Below are 23063 nucleotides of genomic sequence, written 5' to 3' on the forward strand. Positions count from 1 at the left end.
TTTGATTATACAGGATTTGTCAGAATTAAATAATAATTTAGAATATAGTGTTGGCCAAAACTTAATATAAAGAATGTTATTTATTTTATTGTGATAAACTGCTCTAAGTAACCGAATAACAGAACTGAACTTATTGCTTTATTTATATCTTATTATTGTTTAATAATTTATTTTGGATATATTTATACCATAACAATATATATATATATATATATATATATATATATATATATATATATATATATATATGTATATATATATATATATATATATATATATTATATTTCTTTAATATCTTATTTCTTCTTAGACCTTTTGATATGTTTATGTTTCTAAATATTCTTGATTTTGTGTCTCTTATGATTCAAATTTAGTTTATTTTGATAATTTCTTGAAAGAAACATAAAAATTGACGTTTCGACTTTTCTTTCAGTATTTATCAAAATATAGACTATTGATAAAGACTTGAAGAAAAGTCAAAACGTCAATTTTTATCTTTCTTTTAAAAAATTATCAAAAAAAACTCTAGGTATTTATTTATTTTAAAAGATAAAAAATTGACGTTTCGACTAATTTTAAGTATTTATCAAAATATTATATTGATAGACAATTTGCGTATTTATATTAATCAATAGATCATCTACATCATGAACATCAAAATAAGAATAAAATCAAAAAAGAAATTTGTTCTAATACGAAAAATTAATTTTTCCATCAGTTCTTACATCTCAAATATGTAGCAGTACTTACTCAATCAATTATTTGTAGTTTTATTGGAATTTACAAAATAGAGCTATAAATTTTACTTAAATTATTTAGATCTTTTTTATCATTTATAGCTTTTTCATTCTTATGAATGTGAACCATTTCTAAAAATTCTCTTTTTCGTGTATAAGATTCCGTTCCAAGAATTTTTAAATCTTTATAATTGAATTTATATTTTTGATATTTCATGGTCCGTTAATGCAGTTTATTTTTTTTATCGTATTGATGACCTTTTAGTCTATTTTCTATACATTGAGAGGTCTGCTCTATGTAGACAGCGTCACAATTAGTACATATTTGAGATGAAAGGACTGAGGAAAAAATTAATTTTTCGTATTAGAACAAATTTCTATTTTGATTTTATTCTTATTTTGATGTTCATGATGTAGGTATTGATTAATGTCAATATCATATTTTGATAATGACTTAAATTAGTCGAAACGTCAATCTTTTAAAAATTATTAAAAAAAGACTAATTTTAATACATAAGATACAGATCTGAAATCAACATTTAGAAGCATCAATACATCAAGAAGTCCAAGTAATAAGAAGTTAAAGAAATTTATATATATATATATATATATATATATATATATATATATATATATATATATATATATAGGGTGTCCCAGAAATTGCACGTCAGGCTGACACGGGAGGTAGATCAGCTTTAGATCTATCAAATAAAAGCAACATGACCTCAGTAAAAGTTTTTTAGTTTTCGAGATATTAACACTTTTAGGTTTTTTCAGAAAATCTCTACTTTTTGCCCTATTTTTGTCTGTTATAGGCATAAAAAACCTCTAATTTATAATTCTTTTTTTTCTGGGCTACCACTAATAGTTGGTTGAGACAACCCAATATTCATTTTAATAAAAAGTAGCACGACATTAACAAAAAAAACAACTCAATCTTACCTTTTGTTTCAAAGCGAAAACCTTAACTAAAGTTTGGTTAGCGACTGTGAAAAAAAAATGTACCAGACTGAGTCAGAAAATGTTCTTAAAAACTAGCATGCTTAATGCTCCTTCCAAAATGGTACAACATTTATAGTTTTTTTTTACTAAAAATTGAATAATACCACGTTTTGTCATTGAAGTCGTAATTCTTCGAAATTAAGAAACTAAAAAATAATAGTTTTAATTGAATGTGCAGCCTTATCAGTGAGAAACTGAGAAACTGAATGACCTTAAACATTTATTGACTATCTCGCTCACACTCATTGTTCGGTCGGTAACGACGTTACGAAGAGGATCAGAGGTAATACCTGCGCACTGCACCGCAGGGGCGCAGGGTAAATTTAGTACTGCTCCTTGTGTTTAGTGCTACACACGTGTTCTTTAATTCCTTCGTCTTGAAGTTTCGGTTTGCATTTTTGCGATAACTTCGCATTAACTTGGATTCCGTTTTGTTAGTGTTTGGAATTAGTTTATTGGATACAGTTTCATAACGACGACTTAGCGCTCTTAGTGGACTCGATTTACTTTGTGATTTGGACTGCTTTTAAGATGGCAAATGAACAACCTGTGCTTTTCACCTCTAGTGAGTACACAGAAATGTTGTTAATTTATGGTGAGACAAGACGCGTTTCTTCACGTGCTAACGTGAGTTATAACGCAAGATTGGCAGCGAGATTGTACTCGGAAAGATACCCTAACCGCAGGCGAGCATCCCATGAGATTATTCTTCGCACTGTCAATGCCTGCCGAGAAGGCAGAATCCTTGGCCAAAGAAGTTCTCAAGGAAGACCACGTAGTACTCAAGAGGATGAGGTTGTACTAGAACAAGTATCGGAGGACCCATCTACTTCATTAAGGGTAATCGAACGACGTACTGGCGTTTCTAAATCGCAAGCGCAACGAATTTTGAAGAGGTATGAATACCACCCGTACCATATTCAAAGGGTTCAAACGCTGTTAAGCAGTGATTATACAAAACGTGTATCGTTTTGTCATACAATGCTGGAGAAGCATGAGGAAGACCCAAATTTTTTCAACTACGTCTTATGGAGCGACGAGTCGGCCTGTAAAAGAGATCTTAATCTACATAATATTCACAGTTTGCAATTAGAAAATCCGCATGAAGTAAGACAAGACCGTTCGCAGCACCAATTTAAAATAAATTTATGGACCGGGATCCTCAATGGGCAAATAATTGGCCCATTCGAACTCCCTGCTACCCTTAATGCAGCAATGTATTTAGAATTTTTACAAAATGATCTACCCATTCTTTTGGAAGATGTGTCTCTTGAGACAAGAAGAAGAATGTGGCTGCAGAACATTTTCTGACTCAGTCTGGTACATTTTTTTTCACAGTCGCTAACCAAACTTTAGTTAAGGTTTTCGCTTTGAAACAAAAGGTAAGATTGAGTTGTTTTTTTTGTTAATGTCGTGCTACTTTTTATTAAAATGAATACTGGGTTGTCTCAACCAACTATTAGTGGTAGCCCAGAAAAAAAAGAATTATAAATTAGAGGTTTTTTATGCCCATAACAGACAAAAATAGGGCAAAAAGTAGAGATTTTCTGAAAAAACCTAAAAGTGTTAATATCTCGAAAACTAAAAAACTTTACTGAGGTCATGTTGCTTTTATTTGATAGATCTAAAGTTGATCTACCTCCCGTGTCAGCCTGGCGTGCAATTTTTGGGACACCCTGTATATATATATATATATATATATATATATATATATATATATATATATATATATATACAAGTTATGACCACTAACAACATTAAATATGTTTTTCAGATAAATTGATTTTCATTATTTTTAAATGCTTAAAGAGTTGTTAACTTTATTACATAGTGATCAAATAATTGGATTGAGGTTTTTATTTAATACTGGTCAACAAATCACTTCAAGTAAGCTTAATTTTAAGTCTTTATTCTGTTTCGTTATTTTGCACAAACAAACAAGGTTAAAATTTTACATTTATTCTTTAACATAATAGTAATTCAATATTATTTATTTTGTAAAGTTCAATGAACAATAAATGCGAATAGTTTAAAAAGGCAGTTTACCTTAATTTAAACAAAGCTGTACTGATTATCAACAGCGCGAGCGGAAGCTTCAGCTTGTATTTGTTCTAAAGATGTCTCTTGAGTTCGAACACTACCATAGTGAGTTTGAACCTGAAAAAATTGTCCAGGCTCTAGAGGTAATTACAACAGGATTTCCAGTTTCTGTTCAGGTATGAGTTGTGAGTTAGGTGTAGATAGTATATATTATGAAAAATAAAATAAAAATTGCGAACGAAAATGTTTTTAACGAATATTAACACAGTTATTTGCTGTAATTTTTTATAACAACATCATTTTATAACAAAATAGCTAAAATATGAATCAATTCTAATGAAAATTATTATCGAATAATTTGATACGTACATATAATTTCAGAATTACAAGAGGATTGTATCATTTGTTCACAATTGCCTAAACTCTTGGGTTTGGTAAATTACTAAACACACTCTATATAATTTAATATAAAATATTTCAAAAATAAATATTTTGAGTTGCCTCAAATGTCATTATCAATTACTTTGTAATTAATATTTTATTCACAGTCAGTTTGCTTCGCCCAATTGAAATTCCATATAATGTCATACTTGTCAATTAATTTTAAGACGAAAAGTTCTTATGAAATTTTGTACCAACTGAGAAAAGTACAGAAGAGTCAATTTTTCATGAAAGCAATATACAATTACAGAAGACTGTATATGTGGAGATTCTCGTTCTGACCAACTGTCTCTACATACGTATTCAAAATCTCCCGCATGATCATTCCAAAATGTGATGGAGGATCTACTAAACTAAAAGTTTCGTTTTATTTGACTTAGATATGTGCGGCATGTGGATTTACATATTTCATTCACAGTGTCCTCATTAGAAAGGTTATATCTGTAACAAAACAGCATAAGCAATATTGCCTATTGACTACGAAAATAGTATGTTATTTTTGTTCTAAATTTCAGTTACAATCATAGTTAATTGGTTCGATTTTACTGCACTATTTCTTCTTCTTCAAATTATGAAGGTATATTTTAATTAGAACGGAAAAAATTGCGTTATATGCAAGGGAAAATATCTATATATATATATATATATATATATATATATATATATATATATATATATATATATATATATATATATATATATATATATATATATATATATATATATATATATACTATACTATCGTCTGGGACTGAAATTATGGTCAAATACAAAATACATTAATACATATTTCTTATTTTATATTTGACCATAATTTCAGTCCCAGATGATGAATACATAAGTATGCGAAACCTCAGAAAATATATTAACTTTAGTCCACTTTGGTGTTTCCTCCATGTTCCCATATTAATGCATCTAAATGTCTTGATTTTAGGTCTCTTCTGTTTCAAAATTAGTTTTTTTTAATAGTTTTTAGAAGAAAGATAAATTTTGCCGTTTCGACATTTCTTTAAGTTTTTATCAAAATATTTTGAAAAAAGATTTAAATAATTTAAGTAAAATTTATAGTTCAATTTTGTAAATTCTAATAAAACTACAAATAATTTGAATGATTACTGCTATATATTTGAGATATAAGGACCAAGGAAAAATTAATTTTTCTTATTAGAACAAAGTTGATTTCATTCTTATTTCGATATTCATGATGAAAGTGATCTATAAGTTAATATAAATAAGCAAATTGTCAGGGTAAATATCATATTTTGATAAAGACTTAAAGAAAAGTCGAAACCTCAAAATTTAACTTTAAAAAATTATAAAAAAAAATTAATTTTAAAACAGAAGAGACCTAAGATCAAGAACAAGATCAAGAAAAAGTTACTAAAAAATTTTAATGAATAGGTATTTCTCAAGTACTGCGCTTGGCTAACAATACACCACTTACTCCGGCGTTGAATACATTACTTAAATGCTAAATGCTTCTTTTATAATGATTTTCTTCCAAGTATCGATAATAATGTTAAAACGTTTCCCTTTTAACACATTTTTCATTTTCAGGGAATCAGAAGTCACAGATGAGTAAGGCAGATATATGAGGTAAGAAGACTTTTAGCAACGAAAAACTAACTAATCATAAACAATTTATGGCAAATTAATATTTTCTACTGAAATAAGAATCCCTATCTGAATAGAATAATCATCACTCACAAGAGTTTCATGTAAAAATTAATTGAAAAATAAATGCTCTAAATGCCACATTAAGATGGAAAATCATATAGAAAAGGAATTGTTGTGAAATTTTTTTGCAAAGTATCAATTTTTATTTTTTATTAATTTTATGAAAATTTTCTTTATTGGCTTCAACTTCAAAAACCTATTTGTCCTTTGAAATTAGAAATTTAGTTATCCTAACTCCTCTTTCATATTGCTTCTTAAAAACAAATATTTAATGGCAGCTTGATAACTAATTATTTTATATCCAGAAAAATGTTCAGGATTGTCAAAAAGAAACTAAGCATAAAAAATTACTGAAATTTTACCGAGAATTTCATCGCATGCTTTAATATATTGATAAGTGCTGACATCTTCATGTTGAGGTCGGCGACTTTTCATATTACCCTCGTACTGGTGAGCGGTGAATAGTCTTCATATTCGAATACAATCTATTCAATCAATATGTTTTTCTATTAGCTGCAGTTAAGTAATAACATAAACTCATAATATGACGAAAGGAGAAGAAACAGAAAAGAGAAATGAATCAATTCATTTCATGATTCAATCAAATATCCATAATTTTCTGATCATCATCAAAATCTTTTTTTACTTCAAACACCAAAAGGAATATTTTCACTTTTTCTAATAATGAACGATCTATTTTGAGGTTATATTAAATCAACCTAACCTAACCAACCCATATACAATGATGCGTTTGGAACAAAGATGTTAAAAAATGCCTCTTTCTTGTTTTTCTCTTTTTCTTCATTTGTTCTTTATATACCTACATTTCTTTATTTGAATTATTCATTTTTTTCTGGTGTGGTGCCCTTCAAGTCAATTATTTTATTCTTTTATATCTATATCTATGTATACACCCTGTACACTAACTGTTAATTATTTATAACCAGGTCACCTATGTATTGGTGATATTGCAATTTACTGTCTACGTAGGTAAACTATATCGTAATTATGAACCATTATTATGTGTCATCATTAATTATAAAAAGGTAATTCCAAACTATTAAGACAATAGAAAAATGGTGAAGTTCAATCGCTGTTTAATTTCTATCCCTCGTTATGGCCCAACATTACATGGCGATCCTGCCAACGCGTTTGAGATGCTCGTAATGTACGCGCGTTCTGGAAAGTTCTCAGATGAAAGTTAAAAGTGAACTTAAGTGACTTTTTTCCAATTCGAAATCGGTACTAAAAACTCTAAAGAAAGTGAAGTTGCGAGCAGCGGTGTAGTCAATTCTAACTTCATTGTGGAAAATGACATTTTGCAAATGCCCACCGACATAAGGGTGCTTATGTATTATGTTTAACGGAAGTGTCAGATGGAGAGTGTGGACCAGTAGCAACCGGGGTGGCAATACATCGTACAAGGAGTAGTAGTATACTTAGGTAATAATCCCAGGCAAAAAAAAGAGATGCTACACAACGCAAAGCTGGAGCTGGTATGTGATTCTAGTATTTTTTATGGAACGTTGACGGATGGACAATTTATCACATTTTAGAATTCTTTTTGAACAAATATAGACTATATATAATTAATTAAAGTTTATGATGTAATATTAGTGCCTGAGCTACATATTTAATAACGCTCTATTTAAAATAAATTTGGGTATCTTTTAAAAATGAATTACGTTTGTTAGTAGTGCTAGGTTATTTTATTGGGATTTAGTAGTATTTATATAATTATTTTAATTTATGCCTTCTGATTGGGAGTCGGTCTTTGCAAGGTTATCCGATATAAAAACAATCATAATTAATGAATCTAAGAGAATTTTAAAGACATTAGTCCCCAAATCAAGTAGAGTAAGAAACGAAGTTTTACAAAATTTAATTTATAACTATAATACATTCATTGAGATAGTAAAGAAAATATTCCCGTCATTGGATGATAAACAAAAACAGTTAGTATTGAAACTATTTACAACCGTTAGAGATAGGGTAGTTAGATCATTTCAAGTTTCAAGTATAAATTATAAAATCCCTAGCTCTTGCCTTGAATGTATAAACCCCGAAATAAAAGACGAAACTATTGAATTTGACTCAGAAGATAGTGACTCAGATCAAGACTTGACGCCTGACAGATACTTAAAAGACTTAAAAATGTCTACTTCAATTATCGATTTTTTTAACTTAGCTAGTAAACTAGTATCGAATGAATTTGACGGAAGTGCAGACAAGCTACAGGCATTTTTAGATGCGCTATCACTGCTTAATGCAAATTCGACAGGTCACGAGGCAAATGCAGTTGCTTACGTCAAAACAAAACTTAGCGGTAGAGCTAGAGACTTAATGACCGACAACGACGCGACCTTAACCCAAATTATACAAAAACTTAAAGACAATATAAATCCGAAAGCTCGAAATCAGTTAACTCTAAACTTCTTAACCTAAAACAAACAAATAAAGATAATGTTAAATACGCCGAAGAAATTGAAATCTTGATAGGTAGTTTAAGAAGAGCTTACATTAGTGAAGGAGTACCCGCTGATACAGCAGAAATATATTGCACTGATGCGGTCGTCAAAGCTATTAAATATAATACTAGGTCCGAAAAAGTCAAATTAATAATGGAAGCAGGCACTTTTTCTAACACTCGTGAAGTACTAACTAAATTCGTAGGAATAGATGTTCAAGATAACGCTAGTGTTCTATTAAAAACATCTCTGCCACATCTACAAAAATTTTCGCTATAACTCGTTCAATGACAAAGCGTACTCCAGATACAAATTCGACCATTGCTAAAAAAACTAGCCCACAAAATAATAGACCAAAAGTGTTTCAAACTACCGACAATTTTATAACGATTAATATCCCTTATTTAAAATTTACTATTCAGCCAGGTTATCTTTGAGTAATTCTGAGTCAAAAGGACAAAATCAGCGCTATAGAAACAATACATTTTGCTAACGACAACTTTTCTTTAGGGAAATTGTTGTCTCAGCTTGAAATTCTAGCTAGCAAAAATAACATTAAGAAATTAAAATTAAAAATTAAGGATCCTATATTTACTATGTGCACAATTAATGATTTTAAAGAAAAGGGCAAAACTATGTTCAAAAATTTAAATATAGTTCTATATGATGAACTACTACCTAGAACTTAGACACCGCTTACAAATTTCCCATCAGAGAGCTAAAGATTTTCTAATTAGGGCAAAAGAGAAACGTAAAATAGAATACGATCAAAATTCAAAATATCTTAACCTAAACCCTGGCGATTTGGTGACGATAACAAACGAAAATAGATCAAAATTCGATCCTTGGTATAAAGGCCCATTCTCAATCGTTAGCTACGACAATGTGAACTGTGATCTAAGAAACCTTAAAGACAATAAGATTATTACAGTGCATAAAAACAGAGTGCAGTTATATAGTGAACAAATAAATATATAAATAGTGTGCGATTCGGAAGTAATTTAAGATTAAGTACTATTTGTTAAGTAGGAATAGGAAACGTATTTTTGGGTAGCAATTATTTTTGGGATTTAATATTTAGTTTTAGAAAAAGGAATCCCTATATCATAAGTAAATATTTCAAAAAAAACGAGCTTTTCTTTTTGTTTTGTTGTTTTAGATGTGGAATATGAATTGTATTTCTAATGTGATCAGTAACACATTTCTCTTATTTCTTTTTTCCGTGAGACTGAATGTTCTTCATTTACCGGCCGAAATGAAGTCCATTCTTCCAAAAGGGGGAGATGTGGTGCCCTTCAAGTCAATTATTTTATTCTTTTATATCTATATCTATGTATACACCCTGTACTCTAACTGTTAATTATTTATAACCAGGTCACCTATGTTTTGGTGACATTACAATTTACTGTCTACATAGGTACACTATATCGTAATTATGAAGCATTATTTTGTGTCATCATTAATTATAAAAAGGTAATTCCAAACTATTGAGACAATAGAAAAATGGTGAAGTTCAATCGCTGTTTAATTTCTACCCCTCGTTATTGCCCAACATTACACTGGGTCTTTGCTCCGTTTTTTGTTGGAATTTACTAAGCCTTCTATTTTTCAAATTAATCTGTTTGAAATCTAATGAAAACTGATGACAAATTATACCAGAAGGTAGTTGCAAAGAAATTGTAATAAATATAGAAAGAGAACAAGTAGTTGAAAACAAGTGAGAAAGTACAGAGTTGAAAATTAATTCTAGAAATTTTCCAAAACACTTGACTTGATTACATAACTACAGGGTGCTCCGGATCTTGATGCAAGAAATATGAGTGGGAGTAGATAACGTGAAAAAAAATGTGACAAAAAAATTTTCTTATGCGACCCTTGAATGATTTTGAGTTGATCATACATAAGACTACTGTTCACCGCTCACCAGTTGGCGCCACTGGTAAAGTCTTGAAGTACGACGGTTGTTTATAAAGTTTCCAATCTCAGCACTTTTCAATATATTTGAGCATCCGTTGAAATTCTCTCAAAAATTTCAGTCGTTTCGGACCTTTAATTTCGGTTTGACAATCGAAAAGTTGGTTATCGAGATACTATTGAATATTTTTTTCAAAAGGAGACTCCGTTATTTACGACTCTAAAATTTTAGGCAATTGAATTCAAGTGCAGTCTTATAGATTGATATACGACGAATATTCGGGACGGTTGAAAGCTGCAACAACCAGCGATAACATTGAAATAATTCACCTCAAGGTACTGGATGACCGTCTGATTATGGTTAGATTGAAAAAAGAGGTTATCGGCATATGAAAAGAATACATTTAAAAAAAGAATTATGCATGCGTAAGCTATCCGTACGTTGGGTGCAATTTTTATCATTTTGGACCAAAAACGAATTCGAATGATCGTTTAACAGACCTTATTGACGCAGTTTCAGTAAAATGGGTATAGTTTTTTGAGTCGATCCATAACTATAGATAAAACCTGGATTTACCGCTATACACCTGAAATGTAAAAACAGTGAAGACGGTGGAATACCAAGTGCGAACCTGTCCGAAAAAAGCGAAGAAAAAAAAATTTTTTTTGGTTAGTCTTGACTATTTTCAAAAAGGTAAGAAATTATCATCAGCCGTCTAACGTCTAACAAAAAAGTGCAATTGTAAAAATATTGAGGTATTGTAATGATGTGCGGTTCCATGTTGTTAAAAAAGATATTAGATAAAAATTTCTAAAAGAGAGAACTCTCTTGAATTAATGCGAGGCCAAGTATTCTTAAGAAATTTATATTTATAAATGCAGCAATGCAATGAGTTTAGATAGACTATGAAAAATTTGAATAAAAATATACAACTAGTTTACAAGATGTGACTATTAAGTAACGAGACTAACGCTGCTACAGAAAAAGTACGCATGCGATAAAGGATTAGCGACTGTCAGCTGTTTAGCCTGAAGCCTACACTTTCGAATGGAATGTCTACCGTGTCTGTAGACAAACCAGTGTAGCCGTTGCCTTCGTTTATACAAGGGTGTTTCTTTGTTTAGCCCAAAAACGATCTATGTAAAAATAGAGGAACGGATTGTTGTGAAATTTCACATGAAAGTTTAACTGAAGCAAGTGTATGGCAATGAATGGTTGTTGCGTGTTTTTTAGTGGTTTAACCGTTTTCAAGATGACCGAGAAGATGACTCATGTTCGGGTCACCCTTCTTCGTCAAAAGCGAATGAAAATATCGAAATAGTCGGCAATCTTGTTTGATCTGACAGTCGGCGTAGTAATCGTGTGATTGCTTAATCTATACGAATTTTACATGAAAATTTCAACATGCGAAAAGTGTGTGCAAAACTGGTGCCCTTTCCGCACTATCCGTCAAGAGGTTTCTAGCAAAAGATAACAACATTCCAGTGCTGGTCTAGCAATCTTATCTGCCGGATATTGCACCGTGCGACTTTTACCTCTTTCCTAAAGTTTAATCTGCATTTAAAGGAACAAGATTTGGGGCTGAACACTGCCTGAACTGTTTTAAACAATGGAAGATTCGCATAAAGCCAATGTAGGGATGAGGAGGGGTATATATTGATGGTGATAATGAATAAATATACTTAATTCAAAATAAAATATGTTATATCGCCGGTCTCGTCATTTAATTGCCCCATCTCGCATAGTTTTTTTGGTAAATAATTGCAAATATTTTATCGGATTAAGAAGGTAAAATGAAACCAGTAAAAAAGTTCAAATGATGTATTTACATGTTCATACTTAAACTAATAAATTAAAATAATGTAAATAATTAGAATCACTTTTTGTTACATTTAGGTTTTTAGAATGAAATGTACTACAAATTTACTATATTTCAGATTTAGACTAAGCATCAAGTATAAGGAAAAGTCAAAATTAAATAAAAACTTCAGATATGTTGTCATGTTTTCATAATTTGAGTAATAATTTATAAAGCACAAATTACTGTAAAGGTTTTCTTTTCAAATGTATTTTATCAATCTTCTAAGTATTTCAAAGGTATTTAATTTATTTTCTGGTAACTATAATATTTTCTTACTTCCACAGACAATTTTTAGTGATAAAAAATTTTTTGACTATTTGTTTTATTCCGATAACTAATCGTCGTTTTCTCCCAAGTAAGTACCAGCCGCTTAACTATTAGTAGGCTAATGGCTGTTTTCTTCATGAAATATTCAACCTTAGTTACGTATTCCAGCAGATAAATATATTCTAGGTTTAAAATCGAATGGTTTTTGTTATCTTTTAACTGGAGAATAACGTTAACCGAAGTATAACTAGATAACTAGGAGTGAAGAAAATGACCATAAATAGTAAAGGCTAAATGACACCTCAGTGGGCCCGATGCACTGAAAACCTGACCAAAAGTCCAAATTGTCAAGTATTCAAGAATACATAAGGAATGTTGGGCTTGTATCGGGGTACAACAAAATATACCTTAAACCTCCACCTTTCTCATTTGTGGTCAGACGTTTTTTTCGTGTAGTGTCTAAGTGTGTAAATTATTAAGAAAATTGTCAACTATTTATATTTATTTTGGATATAATTTAGTTGGTGAAAGGAATCTGGGTACGTAGTTTAATAAAGATATACAAATTATTATTAAGAAATTTAAGCCAAAGAAAAAACATTACACTTTTATATTTTTTATATTTCTTACTAGAAATAAGGTTTTAAAAACAATTAAATTCGATTTTTTAAGTAAAACTACAATAGTTACAAAAGTCAAGCAAAAAATGAATTAATACACTACAGAGTTAATTTTAATAGTACTAATATGATAACATATTTTGATTATATCGCAGATTTGCGGGTGTCTCTTGATAACAACGTAGGCATAACTATAGTAAACTTTTTGTAAATATAAAAAATTAATCACTTTCTAATCTTTTGTTTGAATATAAGAGCATAGAACCTGCAGAAAAACTAGCTGCCCTTTAAACCGTGAGAATCTGTTCACCTTTTGGCAAGAGCTGCAGGGTAAAAATAATACGGAAAAATGTCAACAGAATGTTGTCCACAATCATTTAATATATGAAAGGCATGGAGAAGAAACTTTAAAATATGTGAAATATATCATTTATCAGCTGTTTCGCATCTTCAAAAAGGTTACCATTACCTATTGCCTATTTGCCTATCAAATTCTCGCATGGTATGGCCCGAAGTAATTTTTGAAGTCGCTAGCTAGAAAACTAAAAGAAAAAATTCTTTTTTCAACTTTTTCGGATTCAATTATTTTTTAAATCCTCTAAAATGGAACTATCATTATAGTAGAATCCAAGACCATCTTCTGTGAGGTATTGTGGGGCAATATAGATTCAATTTAAGAAGGAAACACATAAGTAAATTAAAATGCATTAATGCAACAATACTTTGCATAATTTTCAATTATGGTTGATGGTAAAGTGTGCCGTCATTTCACTAGTTCTTCACAGAAGTGTTATATTTGTGGAGCCACGCCAAAAACTATGAATTAAATTGAAGAAGCCGTACAAAGAGATGTAGTTGAAGATTTATTCGAATTTGACCAGTCTACGTTACACGCGTAGATCAGGTTTTTTGAGTTTTTCCGATACCTATAATATAGATTAAACTTACAAAAATGGAAAGTGCGTGGAAAAGCGCAACATGAACTAATGAGAGCCAAAAAAATGATGTACAAGAAAAATTCGAAAAATTTGGCTTAATTGTTGATTGAGTAATGCCAGGAGTAAGGGCAACATCAAATGACGCCATCGCTGCTCGACGATTTTTCAAAAATTACAAAGTTTCTTGTAAAATTACTGGTATCAATTAAAGATTAATTATATGACAGATGTAGTATCATTTCGGAAGCAATTTCTTCAGGTTTCAAAATAAACGTAAAAACATTTGCCCCATTTGCCAAGGCCCCAGCTAAATTGTACATAGAACATTATTCGTGGTATTATTTGCGAATTACAATGAAGAAAATATTAATTCATGGTTCACTTGAGCATTCTATTGCAATTGTTCCTATAGGATAACTATCCAAAGAAGCACAAGTATCCAGGAATAAAGATTTGAAAGCAGATTTGAGAAGCCACGCGAGAAAATTGTCGAGGTATTTCACTAATGTAGATCTTTTTAGTGTTTTACTAAAATCTCATCCGATCCAATTATTGCTAGCTGAAGAAAATTGCTACAGAAACAAAGGAAAGCCGGTCAATCTAGAACTTTTAGCGCCAACTGTTGAAGTAGAAAACATCTGAGAATCAATTATGTTCTTCTCTGGGGAGAAGAGGAAAGTTCGACTAAAATCACAACGAGCGATAGTGACGATAGTTTATAATGTTTATTTTAAAAAAACACTAATAAATTATTGTTACTTTTATATATTCCAACAATCTAAATCAGTTTTCAACAATAAACTTTAAACATACTTTTGACCATGTTTTAATGTTATTGGGCCCACAGTGTGATGATTTAATGCATATCAAGTCATCAATAAACTATTATGCTTAGTTCTTCCAAGAGCTGAATTATTAAATCAAAACATATAAATTTGATATAATAAGTGGGTTGAAAAATTCGTAAGCTGATGCATAGATAGCACTACTAATATTAAATCTACATGATTTTTATTTAGCCCTAACCTTCAAAATTGTATACATATTATGAATTTGACAGCTGTCGTACTATTAATTTGTGAGTTATAGCATCTTGAGAGAAGCAACTTGTTAGTTTGAAAAAAAAATGAGAGAAAGGAATTTTGTGCGTTAATAAAGCATTACTATTGGAAAAAAAGGATTATTGAAGCCAAGGCCTGGCTTGATAAACATTATTTGGACATCAAAAAAGTCCACAAAATAATTTCGGATAACCGTAAAGTGAGACTGATTGAGAAGCTAAGGCCCTTTAGGTATTAACACGTGTTGGACATGTTGTGAGTCGCGAGCGAGCTCACATTCGACCAAAAGGAATTGATGATTTTGAACAGTGTTTAAAGTTGTTCATCCGTAATAAACCCGAATATTTACGTTGCTATGTGACAATGGATGAAACATGGCTCCAATCCATGTTCAATCCAATCGACAGTCAGCCGAGTAGAATACACATAATGAACAGAATCCAAAGCGTAGAAATACGCAAAATTGGCTGACTAGATTATGGCCTTAGTATTTTGGGATGTATAATATTCATCAAATTTATTGAAAAGAGAACAACCATGAACAGCGACTATTACAGTGACTATTACGTATTACTATTGCATAAATTGGGCTTCGAACTGCTTCCACATCCACTGTATTTTCCTGATCTAGACAGCGCCTTTTTCCTGTTCTTAGACCTCAAAAGAATGTATATTGGACATAAATTTTACGTCATCAAAGGGGTAATTGCCGAAACTGAAGCCTATTTTGATACTAAAAACAAATTGTACAAAAGTACAATGATGAAAATGTTTGAAATTGATCGCTTGAACATAAAATAAATTATGAATTATAAGACCACAGTTAACAAAAAATATAGTGATTCTCAAAAATTTTTTTTCATGTTTTTATAATATGTAGTTTATTTATATTTTAGTAATTGATCAAAGCAGTCTGATTTACAATTACATTATTAAAAAGAAAACCACTATCAACTTTTCATATCAACATAAAAGTAATCCATAAACTATACCAACAATTCCAACCAAAAAAAATATATCTACTATTACAAAAACAGAATTATTAAATAGTGATGAAATTGAACTGATTTTCAGTTATATAATTAAAAAATTCGGATATAAAACACAGCATATATTTTTAAGATTAAGTAACCATTGAATGTTTAAGGCACAAACTATACACTATTCAAATGAAAATATATATATATATATATATATATATATATATATATATATATATATATATATATACATATATATATATATATATATATATATATATATATATATATATAGATTAAAAATTTAATATAGGTTAAAGAAAACTAAAAAGTTGAAAAATTTCTTCCAAGTAAGCTTAAAACAATAAGGAATGAAAAATACTAGTATTTTTGTATTTATTGTTTGAGTCTTATTTGAAAAAATATAACTTTTTAGTTTGTCCTTTAAAATCATTTTTTTTTAGTTTGTTCTTAAATTATATTTATTTTCCACTTTTTAGCTCAATTTATTATAACAAATAAATTTTTTTTCTGATTTCTAGTCATTATAATTTATATATATATATATATATATATATATATATATATATATATATATATATATATATATATATATAAGGATATAGAGGGTGTGAAATTAAGAAGTTAAAATCTGAAGTAAGACTGATCTAGGTAGTATAGAAAATCTCCAAAAGAGGGCAGACAGTTGTAAAATTTGTTTCGATGTAAAGAGAAATTTACAGTGATAATTTTTTTATTTGAACCCACGATTGGCGAATCCGGAGGCTAAGGACCGCTTTGCTAACAAACGCAATTAAAGTGGTGGGATATACTAATAGTAATAAGCCACAGAGGAGAGTTACAAACAAATAACCTCACATGTGCAGCTACTATAAGTGTGTTAAAAAAGTTCTTATTTACAATAATTTTTAAATACTTACAAAATATTACAAAAATATATAAATAATTATACTTATTTTCGAGACTGATATAAAAATGTGTCAAAGTCAATAATCAGAAATGGAAGAAATTGCAAAAAAGGCTGGAAATGCAACGCAAATCCTATAACCGACAAAATTTCGAAACTCATACGACAAAGAATATAACCAATTTTTCAAGAATATGTCAGAAATTGCTGTACAAAGCATTAACGAAACTTTACTGTGGGGGTACTTTTACAATCTATGCGAAAAATTTTTTCCGAGCTTTCGGTGAGCTAAAAATATTCAATGATACAGAAGACTTTGAAGATAAATCAGATTAAAGTTTGTAATTGGAATGTGTCATCTGCTTTATCCAAATGAAATGTTTTCAATGAACAAGGTCGCATTATTATTTGGTGGTTGGCGGCCAGAACTTCACACATAAATAGAAAATCATTCTTTGTTGCAATGGTGTCAGAAACCAAAACTGAGGAAAAACGAGTACTGTTATAACATTACATACATACTACTTTGAATATATGAACTGACAGACATAAAAAGTTGATTGAAATTTAAATAACAGTTCAAGTATATAGGTAAGCAAATTATGGGAAATGGAGTGACTGAACTTATTCCTAGAAAATTTGAAAACATTAAAAAAAAGTAATCAATTAATAAACAAAAAAAGAAACAATTTGCCTATTTTTCCGAATAATCGAACACACTAGAATCGTAATCATTCCGTTTTATTCATTATGTTGAAAACTAATCAAATATAAAAAACGGTATTTAAATAATTTTGTTGAAAAAGTTAATTACTTAACAAGGGATTGGATATGCCATAAAAAACTTTTTCACGAAGCGAGATATGCAGATTTGTGTGTGAAGCCCCTAACAAAATATATTTGTTATACAACATAAATTTCACATGATGATTATGGTATTTAATACAGACTTCTTGATTACAGGTTGGCACTTATAATTATTGGAATGACTGGTTCTTTAAACGTGACGAATTGATAAATATTATTTGTAAAAATATTGAAGACCTTTTTATACATTAATGCATCTAAATGTTCTTGATTTTAGGTCTGTTCTGTTTTAAAATTAGTTTTTTTTTATAGTTTTTAATAGAAAGATAAATTTTGACGTTTTGACTTTTCTTTAAGTCTTTATCAAAGTATGATATTAAGAGATCTTTACGAAAGCGGATCATAAAGTGTATTGAAGTAAATGGTGGGCATTTTGAGCATTTGCTTTGAAGTTTTTTATTTTTGTTTACAAATTTGTTGTTTTTACATATTTAAGGAATAATAAAATTTTTTTATGAAAAAATTAAAATTTATTGAACTTTTTAGAAGCAAATAACTCGATAACGGATTGAGTTACACGAATCAAAGAAGAGTACTTTGATTTAATTAATACAAACAAGTGTAACTAGCGCTCTCTATTGGCAATGTTAAATTAGAGTGCAAATTATGATTCCTCATGCCAAAAAACGTTAGCAATATTAGCAAAAAAAAATATTAGCAATATTTGCATAAGGCATGTTGAGCAAAATCATCATATTTTGAGGTCTATATATATATATATATATATATATATATATATATATATATATATATATATATATATATATATATATATATATATATATATATATATAATATATATATATATATATATATATATATATATATATATAAATGCATCTAAATGCTCTTGATTTTAGATCTCTTCTGTTTCAAAATTAGTTTTTTTTATACACACACATACGTCAATGTCAAAATATCAATGTCAATGACATGTCAAAATATCAATGTCAATGACATGTCAAAATATCAATGTCAATGACATGTCAAAAATCATCAGAAATCTTAATTATTTCCCAGACGATGAATACATATACATACAATATATATACATACGTGTGTGTGTGTGTGTGTGTGAATTTGAACGAAGTCTGACTGACAGGTGGATTAATTGCGTTTACGTATTTGGAATGTGGCGTAATTAAACACCAAATGGTACTAGCTTTGAACATATATGTATTCATTGTATGGGACTAAACTTATGCTCAAGTACAATTTAAAAATATGTAAAAATGTATAACAATAATCAAACTCTCTATGTCTATCTCTAAATCTATTATTACATTACATTTTGATAAAGAACGAAGTAGGTCGAACTATCAATATTTACATGTTATTTTAAGCTGATTTTTATGGAATAAAGAACTAAAATCAATGCAAATTAACACGAAAAAGAAAATACTTTTTTATTGAGATTAATTAAGTAGACAACTTAAAACGCTCCCCTTTGGTCTTTTAATGCACGCAAAATTTGGAATCACCCCGGTAAGTGAACATGTATGTGAACTTCGTATAAACCTTGATCACTGCGAACGTCGGATCGAATCGACACGCTTTTGTAAGCCCGACTTCAATCATTCCGACGAGAGTAACTTTTCTGGTTTCGTCAATATTGAACGTAAGATACTGAGTAGTCAAAGAATTAAAGCGTAAAGAATTTTTAACCGCCATTTAGCTCCTATTGTTTCAAAATAAGAAGGGAACAATGTTTCAATATTGCTAGCCAAAGAGCATGTTTTCTTAGAAAATGTAGAGAAAATTGTGATAGTGTATTTTCAAGGCAAGTTATATTTATAGATGAAATATGGATATATTCCATAGGAAACAAAAATAAGGCAGTTAAAAGTATACGTAAGCCATTCGTTTACGACTGTTAACGTTTCATTATTGTTCACGTTGGTTCATCAAAATGATTCGTAGAAAATACCAGTTCAGTGTTTTCCTCTAAATCATCGTCGTCACATTACCACGGTGAAATGAACGGCAAAAATTTAGAAAGTTTACGACTCAGTTAGTTCCTAATTTAAAAGAACCGCTAAAATGAAACTAAAACAAAATTTATGTCATTGATGAATGGTTCCGAAAAAGGGTCATGAAATCTAAAGAATAGCACCCTACCATTGCGACTTTAATACCATTGAACTTATTTGGGCCAACTGCAAGACATATTATAATAAGTATAATGGTAAAGAAGGATAGTGCGATGAAAGGATCTTGAACACGTGGGAAGAGGTAATGGAAAAGTGTAGTGCAAATATTTGGGATAATTGTGTTAGACACATCGAAAAAATAATTAAAGACTGGTTTACTCGAGAACGAAATTTGATGACTATAGATCAGAGGGGGGAACCTTTTTACCATTAGAGGTCACATTTATATTAGGCAGCAATAAGAGAAGCCGCATAAGCAGATTAACCTAAGAAAGTGACTTTTGTGAAATTATTATATTTTTCTATAGATTTAACAATTTATTGCATTATATAGAAAAAATAAAATATAATACTACAAAATTTTAAATATAATAAAAATACAATATTATAATATATATATATATATATATATATATATATATAATATTTTTTTATTCACTAAGTTAGTGACTTATTTGGCTTTGTTTTTTATTTGACAGTAATTGTATATTTGGATGAAGCTTCGTAACACACAGCTTTAATTGATCCTCTAAATGTGCATCTGTAATTTGCGTTCTTAAATTTGTTTTTATTTTTGACATGAGAGAAAATGTTGTCTCGCAACAGTAGGTACTTCCGAAGCAGGAAAGTAAACGGCGAGCATGTTCTCGAAGGCATGGATATTCAATACCATTTTTCGAGATTTCTATGGGATCCTTTTTATCGTTAAAAAGGGATTTGATGATACTATCTTCCCCTTAATCAATTAACTCCATTTATAGTTCTGCAGGATATATCTATTAAATGTAGTTAAAAAATGCCAGTTTCATAGCAGGAGTGTTCTCGTCAAAATCAGCAAATCTATTAGTATACTCTTCTATTAAACAATCCAAGACACCTACATATTCATCGAATATTTTATTTTCACAATTCTGCTCATTTAACATTTTAGCTAGCTGCGGGAAGTGTTGTGCAGATATTTCAGATCGACAAAGCAATGTTTTCAAAAATGATAATTTTTTTCTAAACGCTTGGATCTTTTGCCACATTTCATAAATATACCTCGTTTCCCCTTGCAGGAAAATATTTAAATTTTTTTGTTTTGTCATCATATCAGACAATAATGCAAGGTTTCTGAGAAATACTTCATCTGATAGATCACATTGTTTTCCTTGTTCTTGATAAAAGTTTAAAATTTGTCGTCGTAAAGACAAAACTTTTATCAAAACCTGACCTGTTAATAGGCAGCGAACCTTGCAGTAGTATGGTAGGTCAATACTATACGTTTCCTCATCTAAAGAGAGCATCTGCCGAAATTCACGATGAGTGTCTTGCAAAATAGTAGATTTTGCTGATGCAAAATGCAGTGAAATGATATCAATTTTTTAAAGTTTAAGTTTTCCTTTTTTAACAAAGCAACGAATCCTTCTTTTTTGCCTCTCATGGAAGGTGCGCCATCGGTGCAGACACTGACTAAATTACTGACATTCAATTGTAATTTATCACATACTTCTTTGAAGTTTTTGTAAATATCGGCTCCGCGAGTTCTTCCAGTTAGTTTACCCAACGTAAGTAATTCTTAATAACATTGAAAATCTTTAGTTATAGCACGAATAAAATATAAAACTAACATACTCACTGTTTCAACATTCAACATACATTCTTTAATTATTTCAACGTCACTAAATGGTTTGCCCCTTTTTCCAAGTATATGTGCTATTTTATACGTAACAGCAACTGCAGCGGAATTTTGATTTACAAAGGCACTAAAAGATGCCTGCTGATGATGCTTCTCATTTTTCAACTTAAGTGCAGCTTTTCGTTAGTCACCTTCTAAAGTGAAATATCTATGTTCTTTATGAGTCAAGTAGTGTTTATTTGCATTCGCTTTATTTTAAGTATTTAAAACTGTATTGCACAACAAACACATCATTTTATCTTTCTCAGCAGTAAAGAAAAAATCTAACTCCAATTCTACATTAAATGTTCTGTTTTCATCACCTAATTTTCTTCTCTTACTATTTGAGATGATGGATAAAAAACGAATATCAAATAATATCTTTAACAAAGTGTATATTTTCTAGAAATACAATAAAACTCTGTAATTGTTATAAGCACGCACTGTTAACTACAGTTTGCTAAAGATCACAACAGGGAAGCGTTGAGAGATGCCAGTCAGAGAACCCAAAGCAAGGTGTGACACTCAAATGGTAGATTTGAAACCGAGTGTTGTTTACTTCTTAGACAAGGTAGTTGGCGCTGCTAACGCTAATTTAAATTTTTTTTGGAAAGACAATCAGCTGATTAATGAATTGCTCTGTGTAATCGATCATGCAACCAATCAATAACGATGTAAACATATCGTCTGCTAGCATGTGGCTGCTCTGTATGACAAATTTTGTAATTTTAATTTATTTTCAAATAAATATTACGTAGAAGATTATTCGTTTCTTTTAGATATGTACATTATATTGTGAAATTTTCAGTAAAGTGAAAAATTATTTATTTGGATATAAAACCAACATTTTGGCAATATTGGCAATATAATTGATTTCTGAATTCTCCGAATAAATATTTTTCACTTACCTGAAAATTCTACAATTTTTTAATTCGCAATTAAAGAAAAAACACACACATAAGTCGACTTTTTTTCGTTTAGTTTATTCTTATTGCAACTTGGTGGCGCTAAAAACTGTTTAAAAAATTAACATTGTGTGTCCAAGTCTGAAACGGATGGTCTGTGGACCAAAGCCTCGCGTGTTAGGGCCCGTTTCATACTAGTATTCTGACGTCATGTTACAATATGATTGTCTTTGGCGGGATTTTCCGCGTAACTGTCATGACGTTGATGTACAATAGTTATATGAAACGAACTCTACCATTTTGTACTAGGTGGCTAAGGGCCGCACAAGAACCTCGCGGAGGCCGCAGGTTCCCCACATATGATAAAGATATTAAACCAGTAATAATAAATACAGGTAACGACAGCTCAAATTTCGAATCGGATAAACCCTAAAGCAAGATTTCCTGCTGCAAATCCATAGTTTTAGTCAGATATCCTGTTAACGTTATACGAATCTACTAACGCTCCTAATATAAATCAGTTTATAAAGTGTAATTTCGATTCAA

The 23063-nt window shown here is 29.9% G+C and overlaps 1 protein-coding gene across 1 annotated transcript in view; it reads right to left on the reverse strand.

Moving 5' to 3' along the window:
* Positions 1-3590: 3590 nt before the first annotated feature.
* Positions 3591-23063, reverse strand: part of LOC130447409 (SH2B adapter protein 1) — a 120336-nt gene continuing 100863 nt past the window's right edge. Inside the window, exon 7 of the mRNA XM_056784215.1 lies at positions 3591-3899. Coding sequence (XP_056640193.1) covers positions 3795-3899 — 105 coding nt within the window. The 3' untranslated portion in view covers positions 3591-3794. The remainder of the gene's footprint in view (positions 3900-23063) is intronic.

Source organism: Diorhabda sublineata, chromosome 8 (assembly GCF_026230105.1).
Source record: "Diorhabda sublineata isolate icDioSubl1.1 chromosome 8, icDioSubl1.1, whole genome shotgun sequence".
Classification (NCBI taxonomy): domain Eukaryota; kingdom Metazoa; phylum Arthropoda; class Insecta; order Coleoptera; family Chrysomelidae; genus Diorhabda; species Diorhabda sublineata.